This window comes from Folsomia candida, unplaced genomic scaffold, assembly GCF_002217175.1.
Source record: "Folsomia candida strain VU population unplaced genomic scaffold, ASM221717v1 Fcan01_Sc029, whole genome shotgun sequence".
Classification (NCBI taxonomy): domain Eukaryota; kingdom Metazoa; phylum Arthropoda; class Collembola; order Entomobryomorpha; family Isotomidae; genus Folsomia; species Folsomia candida.
The window spans coordinates 1,783,819-1,807,482 of NW_019091221.1; the positions used below are offsets into that span (position 1 = coordinate 1,783,819).

Consider the following 23,664-nt stretch of genomic DNA (forward strand, 5'->3'; position numbering starts at 1 on the left):
TGGCCTTGCACTTTCTTAGGATGTGGAAAAACCTTCAGCGCTAACAGCAACGTTACCAAGCACGTTAAGAACGAAACATTCCGGGAATCCGGCCCAATTTCATTGCGCATTTTGTACCAAGGTATTTAAACAAAAAAATCAGCTCGCCCGCCACATGAATACCCACACGATGGAAAACAGCTATAAATGTGTCACAGTGTCACATGTGGAAGGAGATTTGCACACCTCGACCGGCTAACAAAGCATCAGGTAAGTTGATGGAACACCTGAAAATAAATTTCTGATACATAATTAAATTTGTGTTCATATTGCCACAGAAAACCCATCTAGACAAGTCTGAACGAGAGGTTTTCCCTTGCCGACTTTCAACCTGCAATAAATCCTTTTTGTACAAGGCTGTGGCCGCACAGCACTTTCAAACAGAGCACCCCCAAAATCCTCTCAGATTTCTGTGCATGCTTTGCAAACGAGAATTTAAACACAAGGGGAACCTCGACGCGCATATTGCTACTCATACGACAGAGAAAGCACACAAATGTGCCATTTGCGGAAAGAGCTTTGCAGTTCGCAGTAACCACAAGAGACATCAGGTTCGAAAGAAAATATCAGAACCATTGACTTAGATAAGTTCAAGCAGCATTATTTAATTGTGCATCCTGTTTCAGTTGACCCATCAAGGAATAGAGGACCGACCGATACGTAAATGTGACTTGTGTCCCAAGACTGTCCTAAGATCCAGAATCCTAAGGCATATGAAGGCTTGCCATAGAAACCGTGAATATTTTCTGTGTACCCGTTGTGATAAGAGAATATCGACCCTAACTAATTTGAAATTTCATATGAAAAGGGTACATGAAGGGGCTAAAGGGGGCCAATGTTATTTTTGCGGAAAGTCTTTTTTTGGATTCTATTATTTGCTCCGTCACTATAAAATTCACACATTGGAGAAGTAAAACATGATCTTTAAATGAAAAAAAAAACCAGAAGAAGAAAAGTTACTTTAAAAAATGAGTAAAAGGTGCGAACAGTTCCCCTTCGTGTGAATATATTTGTGAGAGTCAAAATTCTGAGGCCACTTAAGTATACCTACACTGTGTTAAAAAAGTTCTGCGTACACCCCATAAAACTGCCCGCCGGTGAACAAAAATATCAACAACTATCGGAAGCAAGGATGAAACTTACATAAAATATAATGGTAGCAAAACTTCGTAAGAATGAATCGTTACATTTTCAAGGTTGAAGGTTGAATTTTTATCAATTCTTTCTTGCGATTTCTGGTCATCAATTTACAACAAGAGATTGATTTTCCTTGCAAAACAATTTAAAGTTAAAATATACTGGTACACACCCGGTTTGCGTTTTGCTTAAACAATGATCTTTATTTCATTCAAGGCAAAATATTCATAATTCCATAATTTCCCCCTCATTCAAATGTCTCCCTATAAAACTCGCCATCAAGTATAGCAGGGTCGATTAGGATCCTTTCTTCTTCCTCCGTGTTCAGCTAGATCATAAAAGTTTGCGGATATCGCAAATTACTCATCTCCATTAAAGCACTTTTAATTTGAATTTAGAACATTGGGTGTACTCACGACACGACAACCTGCGCAAATCATTTTAGATTTTTGTATGTTAACTTTGACGGTATAAAAATTTTGCAGAATCTAATAAATTCAAGAAAAGTTTACAACTTCTCAGTATGCGAGGTTTTCTATGAGTAGGCCCATTGTATTGCTGAATTAAATCAAGTTTATATGCACACTAATTATGCTGCTTTAAATAAATACATCAAAATATGTATTCGCATCATGTATATAATTGCATACGCATACATAAAACTATAATTTCTATCAACTTGCCATGTACACTGTTGCCGTGTTGCCAATGTTCAGCTGGACTTGGTCATCAAACCTGGTAACCTTTGCCCCTTGGATGGCTACCCTGAATGGCACAGCGTTCACTAGAAATCTTTCTTCATGACGTCGCCAAACGTTGCAGTCAAACTGACCCCCCTGAAATTAAACAACGAAAATAAATCGTATTTGCTATGAAATATTTCACTCATAGAATATTTTATGATACAAAACCATGAATGTATGTATATCCATCCTTGTCAGGGATAGACAAAATAGGCGAGTTGAAAATACAAAATACAAATACATTAGAAATTTTAAAATACATTTGTATTTTAAACAAGTAATGGGTGTCCGGATAGTAAATTTCGTTTTAAATACGTAATACGATAAAATCTATTTAATTAATACAGACGAATAAAACTGGAAAATAATGATGTGCACATCCCAATTACATAAATTTTGGCGCACCATCCTTGTTGATATAAGAAATGTGAATAAGTATCTTAGAAATGTATTGTGTATTTTGATTGTAAAATACATTGCCATGGACCCAAACTCTGACCGCCTTAGCTACCCACCATAATCTGCAGTTCGATGAAGCGTCGTAGCTCATCCGGACCCTCGTCTGCATTGTGGACACGAACAACGGTCCCGAGAACATCTATTAAATTTGGGCAGGAACGTAGAATAAAAAAAATATGCATACAGATAACTTACTTTCATGGACAAATATCCATCAACTCACCGACAGCCATTGCCACATCCGTGTCGTTAACTACTTGCGCATTACTGAATTGAAATGGCACGAAACCCCGGACATCTTCAAGGCCATGTCCAACCTCGTTATCTTCCACCATGTTGTGGAAAAGTAACTCGGCCCCGTTGCTGTGATTCTGTGTGGTATATTCTGGTTGGAAATTCCTAACTCGGGCCTCAAAAGTGTACAATTTACCAACCTGATACATAAAATATAAAATTAGTGTTTACCGTGGACACCATGGTAACGAGGCCATGGCAGGTTAAAATAACCTAGGTATATGAATTATTTATATGGTAACTATGTACGCGTTAGCGTTAACCTTCGTACAAAATTTAATGAGATTGAACAGATCGAGCTACACAATGTAGTGGGCCTGGTAATAAAGTTGTCATTTTGAGGACGATACGAATGCATAGTACTTGTCTCGCATCATTGGGTTTTAATTTAAATCATAAATTTTGAGGAAACACGCAGTTCATTCTATAAATTCCACGGACAAGTACACCTCGAAAATTGAATACCAGATCCATGCTAACTTCGAAAGTTGCGAAGAGTCGGGAAGAAAAAACGCCCACAAGAAATAATTGGAATTTAATTGTTTTCGTCAGTATAAAGTTACGTAATAAATAAATATATCTATGTAACTAACGCCTCCTCGCTTACCACCAATGCATCCACAATTCTCCTCATTTGCTGTGTAAATTCTGGATTCGCTCTCATCGGAGGCTTTGGATGCAAGTAGACGAATAAGTAAATCGGACCCGTCTCATCCCACAGCAATATTTTATAAAATGGCTCAGATAAAGATCCAGGGCTTGTATTTTGGACCTCATCTTTCCACACGACCTTCGCCCGCACATTGGCACTGTTTAAAAAATTGTAAATTTTAAGAAGCTTGTAATCGGGAGTTTACGTAATGGTAATCAATTTGCAATATCAAACAAACTAACGTCGACATAGATGGCAAAATATCCCCCACGCGAACAAGCACTATTCCAGGCATGGTTTTCCGACAAGATCATGAAATTAACTGACCCACATTCGCTTTGGTGATATACTATTCTACTCAGGTTTTAGGGTTGCAAACGATAAATGTATATGTAGAGTCTATCCAGCAATAGATGAGGGGATTTACATTTGCCATATCAAAGTTTGTGATAAATTTATCGCGTAAATGTGCAAATATTTACCGTGATGTGGGACCGTGCAAGCAGTATATGGCTGGTTCTCGGCATACTGGCTTTCATATGTATTACCCCTTCAATGGGAATGGGATTGATAAGAAACCGTTACCCGTATGTACATTCATATGTCGCCAGAATCTATCACATCCATGATGTACCCTCTCGTCCGTCATCATGCAAAATGCGCATACGTTGCACAAAATCCAAAACGTTTTACCGTCCTTTAACGTTAATAGATATCAGAAATTTCTTTCTGTTTTACAAACCATGACGGGTCCTCCTCACCATATATCTCTAGTGTTGAGTCGGATCTTCGTTATCTTAGCTACATAACAGGATTGCTGCTCTATTTTATTCTGCCAACCTGGGAATTTGTAGATAACCCAGATTTCTGGAAAAAGTTTGCCATTTTTAAGAGAGATAACTTAACTCATGGATTAAAAAAGCGGGCATATGTGTGAACTGGCTGCTCTGGACTTTGGCTTAAACCAATAAATAAGCTGGCACTTTGACATAAAACATGTAACGGCCCAAAATACCTACATTCATAAATGCATACGTTTCTTTTCCTACTTAGCAAGTATGCATGTATGTATTAAGAAAATAACCTTATACATAAATCCCACTCCTGTGCTAAGTTTTGTCAGATTAAGAAATTCTTATATTGCCTGGTAGATATAAATAGATTGGGCTAAACTGGGTACACATTTTTAAGCATATTGTATCCACTTAAATAAATGGGACCTTTTATTATAAACATACCCCATGAAAACTTGGGTCGCCGTGGGCCCATCATCTTCTTGCTTGGTCAAGTCTTGGTCCAGTCCAATTTAGGTTTATTATAAATAAACTTGGGGAGCAAATAACAACCAAAACCTTCCAACAAATCTATATTTAGAATAAACTTGTATATTGGGTCGAAATTTCCATCCACCTCCATCATTGTTCCATCATAGCTCTTCCCTTTCTCTTTTTCATCAGCACGAGGCCTTACAAAACAGCACAGTTGCTACATACATCTCAAAATTACCTAAAATAGTTGAATTGAAGGTTAGTGTTAATTAGTTAATGAAAGTACGACAAAATTTGATTTCTTTAGAATATTATCATTCACTTTATAGGTCATGGAAGTCATTACTGGATTAAAACCACAATCCTCAAAGGTTGGACAAATACCGTGTGTAAGTTTGAATTTATTTTTGAAGACGATATAAAGACAGCCAAATCGCTATGGCAATCAATTTCATTATTCGTGTGTGAGATATGATTCATGCAAATAATTACGCTTGAATATTATACCCCACTCGGCTTCATACGATTATATTCATTTTGTCATCATTTTCACCAAGGGGCTCTACATAAATTACGTCACTGAAAATTGTGAAATTTTCACCCCCCCCTCTTCCCCTTGTGTTATTTGCGGACTTCACCCAATGCCTTGAAACATTAGCGACTAACTGACCCATTTCCAAGGATACATGTGTGCACTGGCTTCGGAAGTCGGGGGGATTGGGGGACATTAACATTATGAGATAGTGGAGGGTAGAGTTTTTATAACATGGGCAGATTATGGGGACATCGAAAGAATTGAGGGGACATTGTCCCCCACTTCTGCCGCCGGTGAATGTGTGCCTTTAAAATTGTGAGTATTGACTACCAACACTTATGAGATTAGTACTGACAATACCAAACACTGCAGATACTGAAAGGCTAGGGCGGAGCTAAGCATATGACGTACAGGGGCCGAAAAAGCCGGAGGTCATCAAAAATATGACACTGGTGAACTGTCACCATTCCCACTCGCTCTATATTTCCTGAAAGACCTTTAAATTACCTTTCCAACGGCACCACAGTTAACCAGTGTCATATTTTTTATGCTTAGCTCCCCCTTTCAGCCTAGGCAGTGTTTGGAACAATCAGTGCAGAGCAGGGTGGAACGATCACGGGTTTTTTAACCCGTAGGTTTTGGGTTTTTTACGGGTTTTTTGAACTCTAAAAATAAAAAAACCCGGCGGTTTTTTTCATATACCCCAATGCTAAACTGGGTTTTTGCGGGTTTTATTGGGTTTTTTGTGGGTTTTTTTCTAACAACACACTAGATAAACCTTTCATATATCAATTATGAGTTCTCCAGTGATTCTTACATCTGTTGGAAATAGAAAAACTAAAATACAACTGATTTTACCTTATTTCCAATGTTAACAGAAACGCGATAAAACAGTCAAAGAAAGAACCTAAATTTAATTATTTTACATTACTCCATCAATAGCATACGTTGCTATCCTATTTTCCAAATGGGTTAAAAAAACAACCCAAAAAACCCCAATACATAAACCCAATAAAACCCAGAAAAACCCGTAAAAAACCCAAAAAACCCGAGTTTAACATGGGTTTATATGGAAAAAACTAGCTGAGTCGTATTTTTTGGAAAAACCCGGGGTTTTTTCGAACCCAGGTACAAAGGGTAGAAGCCTCGACTAAAGTTAACTAAGGAAATAATTAAAACAAACAAGAATATCGTACTTCTATCAATAACTGTTTGTCTTGCAAAAAGCCACACCCTCTTCTAGTTTTACCCTGCCACCTAGATTTTATATTCAGCTCGAATATTTCACGCGAAAAATTTCTTTAATAGTAGGTAATTTAAGGTACATCTTACCATTATGTAAGTAATTCTTACGTTTGATGCAAAGTAAAGTAAAATTTGGGTAATTTTAACGATCGAGTATTTTACCATAATTGGGCAAAGTTCATATTTCACGTGAAAAAATTGACCTCACGACTAAGCTTTAGCGACTCCTATAACTAAAAATAGTTTTTGTTTATTTCCACAGATTATCCACTCCATCCTAGAATTCGTCCCAACCCCATCCCTTCTCGAATTATCACGTGTCAACTCCACCTGGCAAAATGAGGCTCGGAACCACCTTCAGTCCCGAACATCTCTCCATCTACACACAAACAAAGTTAAACACAGTGTTAAAAATTACTTGAAGCAACCCTTCTTCCCACCATCCCCTAAAAGGATAGAGTTCAACCTCCCCCATAATTATATAAGCATTGACCAATTCTTCTTTCAACTTGCCCTATTTCATGACAAATACTCAAAAGCAATTCAACATCTCGGAATCGATTGGCCTTTAGTTACCGGGAAGTCACCCACATTTTGGAAACTTTGCTCAGCTTTTAAAAATCTCAAATCCGTCGAGCTACGTATAATTAATGTGTCCAATGACGATGGCTTGAGTTCGATAGAGAAGGCGCAAATTCCCTCGGAAATATTTTTCCACAAAGTTCGCAAGATAGGTATAAAAAAAACATGTGATAGATACTATAGACCTGTAATGTTAGGGGAGGATCTTGTTAGATTGATTTTATCCATGTTCCCAAATTACCAAGAACTATGCTTAACAGATCCAAGTTTAAGCTATCCGGGCGAAGGAGGGGGATGGATTACAGATCGCGAACATCTCTCACGTTTATTCGTGGTTTGATTACCACAATCTTTACCACGTTAAGAAACCTATCATGGAGATGGGGCATTCTGAGCCATGGTTCCACGTTCCATGAACAAATACTTTTTGACTACGGAAGGTATGCTTGGCCAAAATATACATTTACTTAGGGATTTAGTTCGCCAAATCCATGTTCGGGGCATAAGTCCTGCTAGACAATCGTATCGGCCACTAGCGGATATAACCTCCTTTCATGGATTTCTTTCCCTTATTATTCTGCAAGACGTGCTGACAACGGTTTTTGGGAATTGGACTAAATTTCATATTTTCGGGCCAACGTATCGAATCCAATTTTGCACACGTGGATATAGTTTTGTGCTAAATGAGGTTAAGAAATTTAGTTTTGTAGATCACCGTTTTGAATTTAACAATTTGTTTACTTTGAATTGAACTTTAATTTGTTTACGTCTACTTAAAAAAGAAATTAGCCACAACACATCACATTCCTCAACACCATACTCCAATAATAACGAGAATACAATTCTATGATTAACCAAATCAAACGCTTTAAAACTATCAATACCACAGACAATAGCATTAGCACCAGGAATTTCATCAGTTTTGAGAACAAAGTGGGACATTTTGACAAGATAGTGAGCAGTGGAAGCCTTCCATAAGCAACCATATTGATTGGGGTTGATTTTGGATTCTAACTGGGTATATAATTTGTCAAACATAAATTGCTCAGCAACTTTGAAAAAAATATCAGTTTGAGTTATAGAACGTAAATCATTTAAAGAAACAACTTTTGCCTTCTTGGCCAATGGGGTCACATAACCAATTTTCCACGAATTGGGTACCGTAAATGATTCAAAGGATTGGGATATAATATTCGCAAGAAGAGGACTAATAAATTCTTTAGCACTTTTTAACAAAATGGTTGGAACTAAACCAGGACTATTGGACTTTTTTATTCTTAATTTGGATAAAATTTTAATCACATCAGACGCACCAACCTTCATCGGTTGTGACATCTCACTAACTGGGCATAATAATAATCTGTCACACGACTCATATGTGTTGCAAATTTTGGAAAAATGACAGTTAACAGTACACGCCAAATCAAAATCGCTAGAATTAAAGTATGACCTATCGACGTGTTTAATTTTATCAATTACAGAAGTAACTGATAATCCACAAACTTTGCGAATTAGTTTATACCACTCACTACTGTTCATGTCAGGAATCTTCTCCCTAAATTTCTCCCTAATTGAACGTTGAGATTTGGCTATTTCAAGTTTTAAAAGGCTTTGAATCTCAAAACAGTTAACTCGTCTCTTTTTTATTTGCTTTTTCATACGTAATAATCTTTTAATATTCGAATTCATCCATATTGGATCAGATTTATTTACTAATTTAGAAAACGGTGCTGAAACACTATTGAAAACTGAGATCAATAAATCATCAAGCTCACTGACCTTATCATGTATAGATAATTCGTTAAATCTGTCAAAATCTACATCGATCTCACCTAAATGACTACAAAACTCTCTCGCAACATTACTAGCAGCAGACCTACACTGAACTAATTTTTTAACTTTACAACAACTAAGTGACGGGAGAGGGCTAAGTGAAATACATGCATGAATTCTATTCTTGAGTGTAGATTTAATAGGGGGCAAAGGAACTGGATCATTGTAGTACTGACTTAAATTAGTAAATAAAAGATCTAAATTACTTAATTTGTGTGATTTGGCATTAAAAAAAGTCGGGAAGGAAACTAATTGTTTAAATTTGGTAGAATTAACAAATTCACTGTACTGCCAATGGTTAAAGTCTCCACAAATAAAAATACCAGGATTGACAAATTTGCATTTTAACTTATTAACTAACTCGACTAAATACATAGTAATTTCATTACTTAGAATCGAAACAAATTGAGGAGGAATATAAATTGCAACAATAGCAAAACATGACACAGAAAAAGGTAGACAACTCGTTTTAAAAGTAACAACTAAAGATTCAATTCTGCTATCTACATTAAGATTTGAATTAAAAATTTTCCCACCAAAACAGCTTTTCAAAAAAATTGCAACACCTCCTCCTTTCTTAATAGCAGCACTATTACTCGAATAATTACGATTGACTCTAAATAAATTAAAATTTGGAATATTTAACTCACGGCCACTTTTCCACCACGTCTCGACAAGAACACCTACCTCGTGGTCAGACATCAACCCTTCTAATGACCCTAACTTCTCCTCAGACATAGACGTAGGATTTGTGTAAAAGATACTAGGAAAATTATACTTTAAACCATCAGACAACTCTCCCTTGTCATTAGTAACTACATCTAAATTAACTAAATTACTTAAAATTATACCCCGATGAATGTCGACTAATCTCTTAAAACGCCAACTTTTTCATCGCCCTTCTTCTTCCCCTAGACGTTCCTTTTTTCTTCTTCTTGTAACGATAGGACGAGAGTGAATAATATGTATTGAAATCCAGAATATTGTTCCATAACGATGAGTCCAACCCAAAATTGTGATGCTCCAATTGCCTAAAGAAATCAATCCTTCTTGAAATATCATTGAAACGATCCAGTTTCCAACAAACATTTGACAAATGTTGGTCAAAGGAGGAAGACTTGCCCATGAAGGGGCAGTTAGCTAACCGAACTGCCCCTCTTTCCATTATTCCGTGGGGGTGAGAGAAAAAAAACAGGAACAGAGACGTCACGCCAAAAAAAACAGTAAATAGATCCAACTCGAACAAATAAATAACGAAATCTTTAACTTAGCACTTACTCACAACTATAGTGAGTAAAGTTCAACAATAATTGACGACAATTACGTACCCTGAATTAATTTATAACAATTTATCAAATATTTAAATAAAATAAAATACGGAGAGGAGTTTTCTCCCATGCAGCCACCACGGGCGCGCGGGAGAGAATGAATGAACATAATAATCTCTACTTGTTATCCGTTTCTCCTTCCGGACTAATGTTATATACATCTCTATTTCCATTTATACAAGTGTTGGGCTTATCTTGAGGCTTACTTTACAAGTAAATAAATTAAGGAATTTGTTGCTGGTCTAAAAATTTTTGATTAAATGTATGTAACACATATGATTATGGCATTTTCAAATTTCTGTGTGTAATCACGAGTCTTTAAGTAAAGTTCAGAAAGTAAGAATTTTCTTTTGAATGATGACAAAGCAACGAGGTTGGGTTGGGTCACGTCAAAATTTTGTGATTTTATTATGAAACCTGTTTATTTTATAATAATAGTTTATAATTTACCAGAGGTGTCAAGATATCACAGTCACACAGTTTTAGCTTAATATTTCCTTCTGCAGTTGTTAGCTAACCTGATAAGTATTTGTCCATTCCTTATACAAATGTACATATACGGAACATGTATTGTGTAACAGTGCTGTTTTTTATGGAAATCTTTCCTATTTTTTCTATTTTTCTTGTGCACCTTACATACTTGACCAGGATTTAAAGTGTGATCAGAATTTGAGACCCACTGGACTCCAACCAAAGTTTATACAAGTTTGACGTGAATTGACTTTGTAAAAAGGTTTGTAAACATTTTTCAACCCAAAGGAGAGTAATTTATAATCTGACCTCCGTTGGTTTTAGCAACAATTTATCCCACTATGACCCCAAATGTTAATTCCGGATAACGTGGCCACACACACTTAAAAAGGGTGCCAATCGATCGGTCTCGATCATAGGATCATTTTGATATATTATAGAATTTTGTGAGATAAGAATTAGCTGAGAAATTCCGGGAAAACTGATATTTTAGAGATATTTCAGTTGATTATTATTCGCTGCATCTCAATTTACCGGCCGGGATGTCATTGTCCGTAGCCGTTGCTAAGATACTGGTTAATAAACCTTGATCCGAATTGTTTACGAACTTTGTTTACGAACCAAAAACATGCGTTTTTGGTGCGTAAGGTTCGTAAGAGTTTGCAAGCCATTCCTTAAAGATTTTTGTAAAAGTTCGTAAGAGTTCTGTCTATGTGTGTATGCAATTATGTGTCAAAATAGTAGAGACGAAAATTATGGAAAAACGCGTATATATTTATATAATTTAGCGAACATACATACATACATATAAAGATAAATATGTGAGCAAGTGACAATTAACGACATTTTAGAAGATATCTTCAATTGACAAATTGACATTTCTGTCAAATACAAATTGACATTTCTGTCAAGTATAAATTGATGGTAAATTAAGGCGTCTAGTGCGACAAGTATTTTATATTTTATTAAATTAGGTTGACCTTGGTACCAAATATTCACAAGTATCGTATAGATACATACCTGATAAGGTATGTATCTATACGATACAATAACGAAATCAACGACATTTGTAAACTATTATATAAAATGGATAATTTAACTGGCAAAGTCCTCAAATTGGTTACGAATGTAAGTTTATTTCACACTTGGCTGATTTATTTAATTAAAATAATATTTACTTAAATTTTAAATATCTTACAACACTGTAGGAAATTGAATTCGTGACCGGAGTGGTGGATGAGAAAACTGGAATTTTAACAGGTCAAGGAATTGCTGAATGTATTATGCGAGACATGCAGTATCACCTAAATTTCAAGTATGCACGAGCACATACATATTATTGATTATGGATGTATATCAATTTAGTGCAGAACAGATACACGTTTTTGCTTATTACTCATAATTAGCTACGTGTTAAACGTCATATGATTAAGAATTATGAATAATTTTTATTACATTTATATTCAAATTTGTAATATCTTAAGTAGTTAATTGCTGTTACGAGCTTTAAGTTTATGTTTACGTCCAAGCCTATTGAATTATTTTAACATCTTCGTATTTCAGGGTGACTCTTTTGACTCTGAAAAATCAGGATCCTTCTCTCCCAGAATATTTTCAAAATGGAATAGGAAAAGTTTTAAACGACAGAACTGCTGGCATTGGAATTTGTTACTTTTATGTAACTGAAGCTAGGGCATTAATTATATCTCCGTTAGCACCAGTAATTATCGATAGGTCAGTTTAATTAAAGTGGAAGGAGTTATGAATACAATACAAATTAAGTACATATTTTTATCCACAGTTTGGTTGCCCTCTTTGTCCAACCAGAGTCGTACCTTGTGCGAAATATCTTTACGGATTGTTTCAAATGGTCTGCGTTGCTCTGTTGGGGAGTCTTTTTGTTTATTATTTGTTCCGTTTCAGCAAAATTAATCAACTCGAAAACATTTTTCAGTGTTTTCGAAAAATTTTTAAATATTGTGTTCAATACAGTTTCACTAATCTCACAGTCAGGTTGGTTACTAACCACTCAGGAACAAAATATGTAAAATTATGTCGATGTCTTTAATTAGCAAATTTTGTCCAGTTGGCCACTTAAGAAGAACTTTGCAATAGTATTTCTCTGTGGGAGTTACCTTTCAGTATTTGTGTCCATTTTATATTCTGCGGCTCTCATAAATTTTTTGGTTCGACCGATATATCCGATTAAGACATTTCTCGACTTGGTTGAGCATGGCTACACTTTTTATGGATATCCATACGCCCAGATTTATTTTCCAGAGGTTCATAATTTCATAAAATAGGGCTGGAAATCCGATCCGAAAATAATTGACTGGATCGTATCGTTCATGCTGGTAAATATTTATAGGTATTCCACGGATCCGATTTCCAGCCCTGAGTAAAGCTTTTCTGTCAATTGATAAATAAATTGATTATCGATCGATTTGTATTTTTTATTTTGAGTTTGCAGTCGTTACATTTACGAGAATTTAGGGACGATAACCAAGATGATTTCGCCAAATCAATGGAAGCCCTCTTCACATCGAAACATGCCCACATTGATATAAGCTTTGACTCTGCTGGAGGGGCGTTGTGGTACTTTCGTTTAACAGAAATGATAAATTTTACTAAAAATGTGGACCAAGTGTGCCACGCCGTTTCGTCGACTAGATTCTTAATTTCCAACATTGTAATATCCAGTGCATTTTATGTGGCAAAAAATCAGTCAGAGTTGAGAGGTGTGCTTAATTGGAGGTAGGTATCTAACACATGTTTTCTATCATATTAAAAATTTATGGCTAAATAATGGCCTTAAAGCTTAATGTCTGCAGCATTGCTAAAATTCGCGAAACTGGACTCTTAATTAAATACATCAAGTATCAAGACCGACTCAGAATTAACAATTGTCCAACAAATGTGAAGCCCAGTTATCGAGAAGATCTTGGGGTAGGGGATATATTTTCTGGTTTTATCATTTTGGTGGCAGGTCATCTTATCGCATTTAGTGTTTTAGGGGTAGAGGTTTTTAATCAGAAAGTACTGCCCTGCGTGTCCAAAGTCGTTAAAGTTTAGTATTGCGTTTTAAAGACAAAACAAGACATTATCCATCACCTTCAACGCAATTTAGGGTGGACAAAGTGGAAAAAGTTACTGACGGGCAATTTAATAACAAGTTTCGCAACAAGAGTCATAAGTTTGGCAACGTACAAAAATTTTGATTATTATGGAACCATAAAATTCTACAGGGATGGACAATTTTTATCATAAATACGATTATCTACGTAATTAGCCCAAATATGCATCGTCAATGCCCTTGTACCCAGTTTCCCGTAAGTTCATCCGAGCGTGTCTCATAACTGCTTTTCCCGACTTTCCAGACTGCTCCTAAGCATTTGACCCATTACGTGTCGAAATCCTCTCCGGTTCTTTGGTGCTCTAGGTCGCCTAGCACACTCTGTGTTACAGAATGAGAATAATCCTAGTGGATTTTATCAAATCTAGTAGCTTTGTTATTGGCAAATCTTTAGTTGTAATTGTATGTATGAAAAAGAGTGATGTATGTATATGGGGAAATAATGTATGTGAGATTTGTGTTTCTAATTTTTTTATTCATCAAAGTAGAAAGCTAATATTTTACGGAAATGTTCCTTATTAGATGTGGTATATACATATTGTATTAGGTTAGAAGAAAGGGGAAGAAGAAAGATATTGCCATTTTGAGAAATTAATTAGTGAATTTTTTAAAGTATTCCCTATGTTAATACATGGTAACTAGGAAAGTGTTCATCAATTTAATTAGTTCAAATTGTCATTATCGTAAAGTATGTGATTAGAGGTAATTAATTTTAATATGGTCGGCAATTTTAAGATAGTTATCATTGATAAGGCAGTGCATAGTTTAGTATGTATAAAGTTGGTGTCAGAGAGCGATTGATGTCGTGCATGCCATCTGTGTCGTGAAGTGGGAACCAGTGGAAGCACGACGAGCGAGAAAAAAGCAGGAGAAGAAAGAAATACGTTGGGGAGAATGTATTCCACTGTGTGACACGAAAGAAGACAGTAAAAAAGAAAAGTGCTCTACACATTTAAAGTTAGGAATCGTTAGTTAATTGCATAGATATCTAAAGATAGCGGAACGTTTCACTTTGTTGAACCTACAAGGAGGAGAATTATGCTCCCGACTAGGGGCCGGTTTCAGTATCACTGTGACGTCTGAATAAGTTAAATAGGATTAACTTGATAATCAGTACAAATCGTGTGCTTGCTCCGCTGCGCATAAAAATTTGATATTGCAGAAAACTATTTAATTTTTTTTGCAATATCAAATCAAAATAATTACTTTGTCACCAATTTTCTACTAAATTTCTACCTTAGATGTATATTTCTAATATTCTGACCCCCACCGGTCTAACTCTTTTTTAATCGAATCTATCTAACCTAACCCAACCAATGTTTTTACTAAATTTCAGTGAAATTGGTCAGTGCGTTCTAGAGTTATTAAATGCTATACCAACAAACCTGATAAACAAAGTCACTGAATCCGATCGAGTCAGACATAAAGGATTCTAGGACTCCTAGGTGCGGGGAAATTGAGACTAAAAGATTTTAGGATACCTAGGTGTGGGAAAGTGAGATTTCCGGTTTGTTCAATATTGTCACATATTGGTGTATTGCTCCTTTACCTAGGTTAGGTTATCTTATCTTAGGTGCGGGGAAAGTGAGATTCTGTATTTGGGGCGAAATGAGAAATTTGGGGCAACTTGAGATTTGTTGGGACAAGTTGAGATTTTATGGGGCTAAGTGAGAAAAGTCTTAAAATGTCTTGAAACGTGTAAATATGCAAAAAGTGAGGGTCAAGTTTTGAACTTTGACCTTAATTTTTGACCTTCATATGCATCAGCCCCCAAAAAAATTATATCTTCGTGATCAGCATGAAAAACTGAACAATTTGGTGTATCACATTGCCCCATCGGAGAGGGGCCCTTCATCGCTATTTGTTCCAATTTGTGTTTTTTTATTTGAATCGTGACGAGTTGATATTTGTTGCGATTTCAGATATGGATTAGCTTGTTTCCTCTAGACAGAAGAGCTTTGCTAATAGAAATTATGGACTTGATCGAGTTCCGATCGCTGCCTCGTACTGGCGGGATCTATCAGACGTTTTTCAACGATGCTAGGCTTTCCATCTGTTTTAAGTTGTCGAATTTCTGGGTAATTTATTCCAATTGCAACGCTACAAAATGCTTTTAAAGCAGAAGTCATGTACAGGTTGCACCGTCCGATTTGTAACAGATTCCCCGGTCGATAGCTCCACCGGGAATTGAAATTTTGACTTGCAATTGGGGATGGTAGTTGCTAGGACTGTTGACAACACGTTTTGCAAGGTTTGGAAGTTTTGAGCGAAAAATGGGGCCTCCTTTGTCCCCCAAACGGAATCATGGAATCATTTTCCAAACGTGGTTATCCATATGGAAGAATAATTAAAGAGGTCAAGCATCTGGGATGTTCAGTGAGCATAGCTTCGATAAGTAGCTTCGATAAGTATTGAATAACAAGGGGAAGAAACGTGTAGCTGCAGCCTTATCACGCATTTGTTTGTGATAATAACCATTACAGTGTTAACCTTTGATTTGTGTAACCCTTAAACTATGGGTTGATTTACTTATGCCATGAGAAATTTATTACATTCTTGCGATTGAGGGGTTTACAAAGTGGCACCACGCAGGAGTGAGAGTTATAACTCATGGTCACAATCGTAATAAATATATGATAGAAATATTTTAAATATCATTTAAAGTTAAGCGTATTTAACAAAAACATACTCTATGCAATATTTAAATTGATTAAATGTGACCCAAAGTATGAGGGAAGATGAATTTGAGAAACACTTCACTAATAAAAACTACATGTTTTGAAGTAACCATAATCCAACTTAAGTTAATCTTGGTTACTGAATACGGGCCCCAGAGAGAAAAATTCCTCCCCAGACTACAAATGTCCACACTGCCTCTGTTCCATGCAATTCTCTATCCTCTCCATAAGAGTTTCAATTCATTGTTGTTCAGTAGTAAGTAGTGTGCTTGAATAAAAACCAGTAATCTAGTTAAAGTGTGCTGATTCCGGGACTTTTGTTGGCCTTATTTCCTACGAAGAGTGTTACCAATTGAAATATAGATGGCTTGGAAATAGCTCCGTTTTGGCCGATAGTCAACAAAACCATGAATTTTTTCTAGAATTTAGCTTTAGGAATAACTTTGTGGTCATATTTCGCATTCTTACGACCTGTTGCATTAAAAATATAATAGGTGGCAACGTGAGCAGAATCCATAGGGAAATAGGACTCTTCGTCAGGAACCAGAATTTTAGAAATGGTTTTTTGGAAAAAATTGCATCCTGTCTTAGCTCTTGATTTTTGACCTTTTACGTCCTTTGGTGCCTTAATCTTCTTAATTCTCTTCATCTCCAACTTGTGTGCTTGATACAATGAAGAGTTCGTTGAGATATCTTGAACCGGTTCACTACTTGGCGTTCTTATGTCGAAGGCTTCCTCTGATATAAAGATTTTAGTACTGCTCTCACGACTTTAGGAGTAGCCTGCTTAACTGGTCGACCTATAATTTTTCTGAAATTAGGCGATCCCGTTTCCCTATACATCCCCAAGTAACAACAAATTGAAAATTTTTGAAAATTTTTGTCTTTAAATTGTTGGTAAGTCTATTTCTTGTCTAACTTGGCCACGTTTTTGTAAAAGTGCACAACGCGTTTTGTAAGGACTTGTCGTTCTACCATTCGCATTTTTTGTGCCTTGCAAATACTAACCTAGTTGAAACAGAATTTCGTTACAAATTTTTTTTTCTACAAAATAATCAAAAAATATTTCAAAAAATTCTTTTTTTCTTACCGAAAGATCAACAAAAATCGTCGTTGCGAAACTTATGACTCGCTCCTTAGTTGATGTAGAAAAATGAAGAAAAATTCGGCATTTACCTGAGCTGAGCTATACTAAATATTTACGAATTATAATTAAGTGTTTCTAACTGTTCGTCATTAAATACCATAAAATTAGCTCACACATAAGAAAAGTTTAGTTTAGCATATGCATAATAAAACTGGTTAAATTATTAATCAATAATTAGTCAATATTTTCATCCACTTAGCTCATTTTTTTCGAAATCAAATTACTCAACATGCAGATAATACTCTATCAATCTCAAATCAATTCCGACATTTCTTACGATTCGTACAAATCATTCTGGATCAGCATTTTCAAATCAACATAAAGTCCAATTAACCACATTTTCACACTACTAGATATGTATATAAGTTATAAATGTACGTTAAGTCTCGATTGAAATATGGATGTATTTATTTGCAACTACAATAAATGTATAACTTGTTGAAAAGATGAGTAATATGTATGCATATATGTCTCATCTCATTCGTTGAAAAAACGGTGAATCTGCAAAATAATATCCGACTACCCCATACATATGGAAATACTCCAAAGGCAGGTACATATATTGCAAAACACGGTTTTTCCCTTATTTTTAATCCGTTTGACCCTAAAATTATAGGAAGTACAGATATTCCACAGGAAGGAATTTTTTTAATTGAAAATACCAAATTAAACTGGTCATTTAAACCAGTCCCAATGTTAACCAAATACAATTTTTTGTGACGCGTAATGATCCGTAAAATTTGGAGTTTTGCTGGGATTTGAAATTTAGAGGGTTTTCTTAAATTAGAATTAACATGTCTCAATTAATTTAGGATTTTCCTAGGTTTTCCGTTATGAAAGTAACTTACTGTAATACATGCGGTGGGAAAAATGAGTTATATATTATTTTTCCTTGTTTTGGACATAAAACTTGTACGATTTAATGGCTGATATTTTTTCCTCATGTATGTATTAGGATTATAAATATTTAAGTTACTTTAGGAAAGCATTTCTATGCGTTCTAAATCAAGTGCTCAGAACTGGTAAATAACAGTTTGGAAAACCCTGGAAAGTGGTCAAAACCAGGATCGGTGTTAAAAATCATTAAGGAACCGTAAATATTACAACTTGTGGCTCAAGTTATACCATATTTATTAGTTAGTGAATATACATATTTCTGTATTAGTATGGATACCTTTCAATGCATTGTGTTATGCACACTTTTGGTGGCCCTTTTTCAACGTATTCTGTTTTTTGGGAAGGTTATTCATTCACAAATGTGGTAATCCTTTGTTTCCCTCGAAGCCTTGAACTTTAACAGAACTAGGGAAGTTGGGTTGTCTATCTGTGTTTTGGAATTTTTCCAATCGTGTGGTTTAGAGGATATGGTAAAATTCCAACAAGTCAGCAATGTATCCTGACTAGCAATAATTTGAAGGTTATACAAATGACAAAAGAATTCAAATATGTGTATTAATATAGGGTGATGTTTGTCTTCAATAGCACGATTCACATACATTGCATAAAAAAGTCATTACTTGGCTTGAGTTATTTGGGTGCCAATTAAAGGGCCCAATGAAATCATACTTTGACCCAAGAAAACATTTTACTTTTTCCAATTATACAACAGCCAATATTTTAATTTTTTCTTTAATCTTTTTTATATAAAAAGAAGCCATTGTTTCCAAAAAGCAAACACATTTAGACACAATTCAGGGGTCTCTATATTCCACCTTGCATCGAAAAGTTTGCAAAGTCCGTTAAAAATTGTTGCACGCCTCACAAAAAGTGCTGGCTTTAATGTGCCGACAACAAAAAAGTCCATTGGAGAACATCAGGTGACTTAACAAGGGACAGCGTCTGCTTTAATACCCATTCTTGGGATAGTCCAGTATTTCTTTGCTAGAAATACTTGTGATTTCGAATTTCTTTTTGAAGTCGGGTGTGTACTGGGTCGGGATCCGAGCAGTGTCAGGATGAATTAATCTCTTGTGCGTCTTCCCTGTGTAATGTGTTGCATTTTCATGTTCTAAAACAGGTTTTAAAACCTTCCCCACATTATAGGCTGCATTTATTTATACATTGTGAGAAATTCTGATCTGAGGAAATTTTCCACGGAGACATTAACCACCCACTATCACACCTTCACCTAAAACTTTTTGCGTTTTTTCCACGCATATTTCTAAGTGTCGCATCTTTTTGTGGAAAGCTAATTAAGCCATTCCTTTTGCTATCCTGGGTGAAGAATAATACTTCGTTCAAATTTGGAGCAAATTGAGATATGTCAAGGGCAAGGTGGTCGCCGTACAGCCCCCAACATGTGGACTTCCGTGTTTGCTTGTGGCATGGCTGGAAGGCGTTTACTTGGCTTTATTAAAAGGTTTTCAACGGTTAGTTTTCTTTAGTGATTTTATTAGTTGTTCACAGGGATGCCTTGTGCGTCTTGCACAATAAGTTTTGTGTGGGGGTAATTTCTATTTTTACCCCACGAGCTACTTTCAGACCAACATCAGTTTTCTTAATTTTATGGGGCTGCCGCTGAAATGCTGTGGGAGACCCAGATTGATTGCAATGTTACTTTTTCTTTTGCAATTCTTGGTTCTGTGCACATTTCTAACCGAAAAGGTGATTTTCGGTTTTTTTAGTTGATCCACAATTTGTGTAGAGGTCATTGCAGCCTTGTAAACGGGATTTTCGACATGGACCACTTTGGGATCATTTCATAAGCCCGGGGTTCATATTTTAAAGTCAAGTAAAAACGTTTTGACACACCAGGGAATCAGTCTACCAAAAACTTTTTGAATTTCGAAGTTTAAACAAGGGAATATCAAGATTTTTTAGAAAAATAGAGAGTGCCTCTAATTGTGAATAACCCTGTATACCATACTGGTATAAATTTGGTATTAAGATAATACTCTACAGTATTACCTTTAAAACTAGCTGGTATTGGTTTTTAAACCACGCAGTATTCATCTAATACCATACCAATACCACGCGGTAGAGTCATATATCTACCATGTGTTTTAAGAGTGTTAACACTGTTAACACTCTTAAAACACAAGTAACAATTGTTAGTTGTGTAATAGAAGATTCCTGGAAATCGACCACCATGTGAATGACAGTCATGAAACCATCCATTGTTTCCCTTCTATCCGGTGTGGAACTATTTTTAACACTTACGACGGACTCAACTCCCACATCCGGTCAACACATCCGAAAAAACCGAAAAGTTTTCAGTGTTCTCTGTGTGATCAGAAATTCCAATGTAAAGGAAGTATTAATCGGCATTTGACAGCGGTGCATAAGAGGGATGCGTAACGTGACATTTATTTTTTTATGTCTATTTTCTTAAACGGATATCATGGATGACATTTTAGAAAAGAGTTATTTTATTTTTATTGATATAAGTTTATTTTGTCTATTATAGGAGAAAATGAATGGATTACTCGACTTATTTTTGTCCTGTGGATAAGTTATTTTAATTAAAATTCTTATATCCCTGTTTACCTTGGAACATGTTCGATTTCCATTTCAAAAATCTTTCCAGAAAAATCAATCTTATTATTTGTATTATTAATTAAATTGTGTGTGAACCATAAATAAATATTAATATAATAATTATACCCTCTAAATAATCTTACAAACATATATATACACAAGTTGCCTAAATTAGTTCGTATCCCAGAGACTGGAATATGCCAACGGGATAAGTCCATCAGGCTTGGATCAAATTTTATTCGGCTTAAAGTATTAAGAATATTAATCCTTAAAAATATCCCACCATTTAAAAAAACATGTCAAATACATCCATAATTATGGCAAAATCATTAAATGCATTTGGAACCTTAAGGTGTCATCTAATTTGAAGCACTTCCTGGCCAAACCGGAGCTCGTGTAATCCTCGCGGTATGGAAATTCTCGGGCGCATTTACACCTGGAAAATAAATATTCCACCACAATTGAATTTAGCGTAAAAATGTAAGTACAAAATATTTTCCACTCATATTTACAACTACTGATCTCACCCTTGCACCCAAAGGGTGTCAAAGTTTGTCACCGTATCCTCAAAATTGTTTCTAGTTACCCCATCCGCCCCTTTAATTTCAAAGGTGAACGATGCCGCCTGTTTTTTAGTTTGGACAACAAAACTGGAAACTCCGTCAACCCTGCTAAATCCAAAAGTTCCTCGAGAAAGTTCCAAGTATTTCACCATTAATGTTGTAGAAAGTTCGAAAAAGTAGTCCAGTTCGGGATCATCACCGGTTAGATAAGATGTCAGAAATTGTTGACATATTTCGTTAGATGTGGGGTTAAAGATGCCGTTGGAACTGGTGAATTCATCTCTGGACCAGAAAACGGGTTGATTTTTGCTCAAGCTGGCAAGGTCAAGGGTCGAGAGGTTGGATAAATTGAGGAGGGTCGTTGTTGATGAGAGGTCCTCCTTGGGACGTTGGCTAAGCCGAGTGATGACCTCGACCGGAGAGGTGTTATTGGAGAAGGTGATTTTATGGTAGAACTGACCTATCCAATTTTCTTCTAACGCATCGGCCGAGGACAATTCACAAACATCTTGGATTGCGTAGTGTCTCTTCAAAAAATCTGGACAAGGTTGGTGAGAAATTGTAGAGTTGGGACAGAGTGGGTGGCCGTGCAAAAAACGAGATTTGTTGTTGTTGTTGTTATTGGGCTTTTATTCAAGTGTTATTTCAAGATAAGTACAATTTTGACTTGTTTCCATCACGTAACACGAAATACAGATTTGAAGAGAGAAAAGATTTTGAAGAGAGATATTTTAATTAATCGTAATTATAATTCGTGGTCAGCTTTAAATTAAATTATACTTAAAATTAATATACTTAAATTAAATATTATACTAACAATCTCGCATTTTTAACACATGTTCAGATAAAATGGAGCGAACATTAACAGAATCTTTTTCCTTTGGGTGTAGAATGAGTGAAATCGTGTCGGAAGAGAGCTCATTCCATTTTTTTATACTGTAATACTGGACGGACGAAGTAAACATTTTCGAATTGTGTGTCAATACATGATATTTTTGCGAACCCCTGGTATTATGTCCAGTTTCTGTCTCATTATACATATCCGATATTTGTTTAACATTACAACTTTTCTTAATCTTATACAAATTCCAAAGTGTGTAGTATGCTAATCTTTCGTTTAGTGACAATAAATTAAATTTCTCAAGCAGATCATTATAATTTACCTTCGTATGCCAAATCCTACATTCAACTCTGGCTGAGTCAAGAGTACCACAGTCGGATTTTCCTTTCCAATACGATTTACTGTAGAATTTAGACAGCTTTGGATAACAATATACAACCAGCAGTCTATTAACCATATTTTGTATACTAGCAAAATCGGCGAGCCTCGCAGGGCCCCATGTTGTTATACAATAATCAGTAATTGAACATACATAAGCATTAATTAGAACAGTCAGCATATGTGGAGTCAATTTTCTTCTGTGCCTATTTAACATTCCTACGTTCACACACACGCGTTTTTTAACATATTCAGCATGCTCTCTAAAGCTAAAATGCTCATCAATAGGTTGGGTTAACCCAACCATACCTAAACACTTGAAAACTGAGACTCTCTCGATTACATGATTGTTAACAGTTAGTGGAGTTAAATTGTTAAAGTCAATTTTACATTGTGATTTCTTAACAATCATATATTTAGTTTTTTCATAATTCAAAATCAGCCCCTTTTTAGGAAGCCATGCATCAAGATTACTCATAACACCCGTTAGGTTAGTACATCTTCCGGATCCGATCCGCTTACATAAATTGATGCATCATCAGCAAAAAATGTATACATACAATCTAATAAAACCTCAGCAATGTCATTCAGAAAAAGAACAAACAAATGTGGCCCTAAAACAAAGCCTTGTCCGATGCCTCTATTCACTAGGAACGCTTTGGATACAAATTTTCCTAACTTAATAAAATATTTTCTATTTTTAAGGTAATTAGATATAAGTAATAACAACTTCCCTTTAATTTTATAAATGTCTCGTAACATAGTGATTAATAGATTGTGAGAAAGTGAGTCAAACCCTTTTTTCAGATCTATAAATACAATCATGATGAAAGTATTGGGTTTATCGAGTTCATTGTAAAT

At 35.6% G+C, this 23,664-nt stretch overlaps 2 protein-coding genes across 2 annotated transcripts; both read right to left on the reverse strand.

The window, feature by feature from the left end:
- Positions 1-1,352: 1,352 nt before the first annotated feature.
- Positions 1,353-3,718, reverse strand: LOC110860118. Its single transcript, XM_022109180.2, has 6 exons — positions 3,567-3,718; positions 3,280-3,481; positions 2,602-2,812; positions 2,435-2,517; positions 1,860-2,012; positions 1,353-1,504 (listed from the first exon to the last, which is right to left on the reverse strand). Exons 1-6 carry the CDS (start codon positions 3,617-3,619, stop codon positions 1,424-1,426), a joined length of 783 nt encoding a protein of 260 aa, XP_021964872.1. The 5' UTR covers positions 3,620-3,718; the 3' UTR covers positions 1,353-1,423.
- Positions 3,719-20,958: 17,240 nt separating this feature from the next.
- LOC118438976 lies at positions 20,959-22,925 on the reverse strand. The gene is made up of 4 exons (XM_035859959.1): positions 22,894-22,925; positions 22,768-22,843; positions 21,549-22,210; positions 20,959-21,457 (listed from the first exon to the last, which is right to left on the reverse strand). The coding sequence occupies exons 1-4, from the start codon at positions 22,923-22,925 to the stop codon at positions 21,337-21,339; spliced, it is 891 nt and encodes a 296-aa protein (XP_035715852.1). The 3' UTR covers positions 20,959-21,336.
- Between the last annotated feature and the right edge of the window lie 739 nt (positions 22,926-23,664).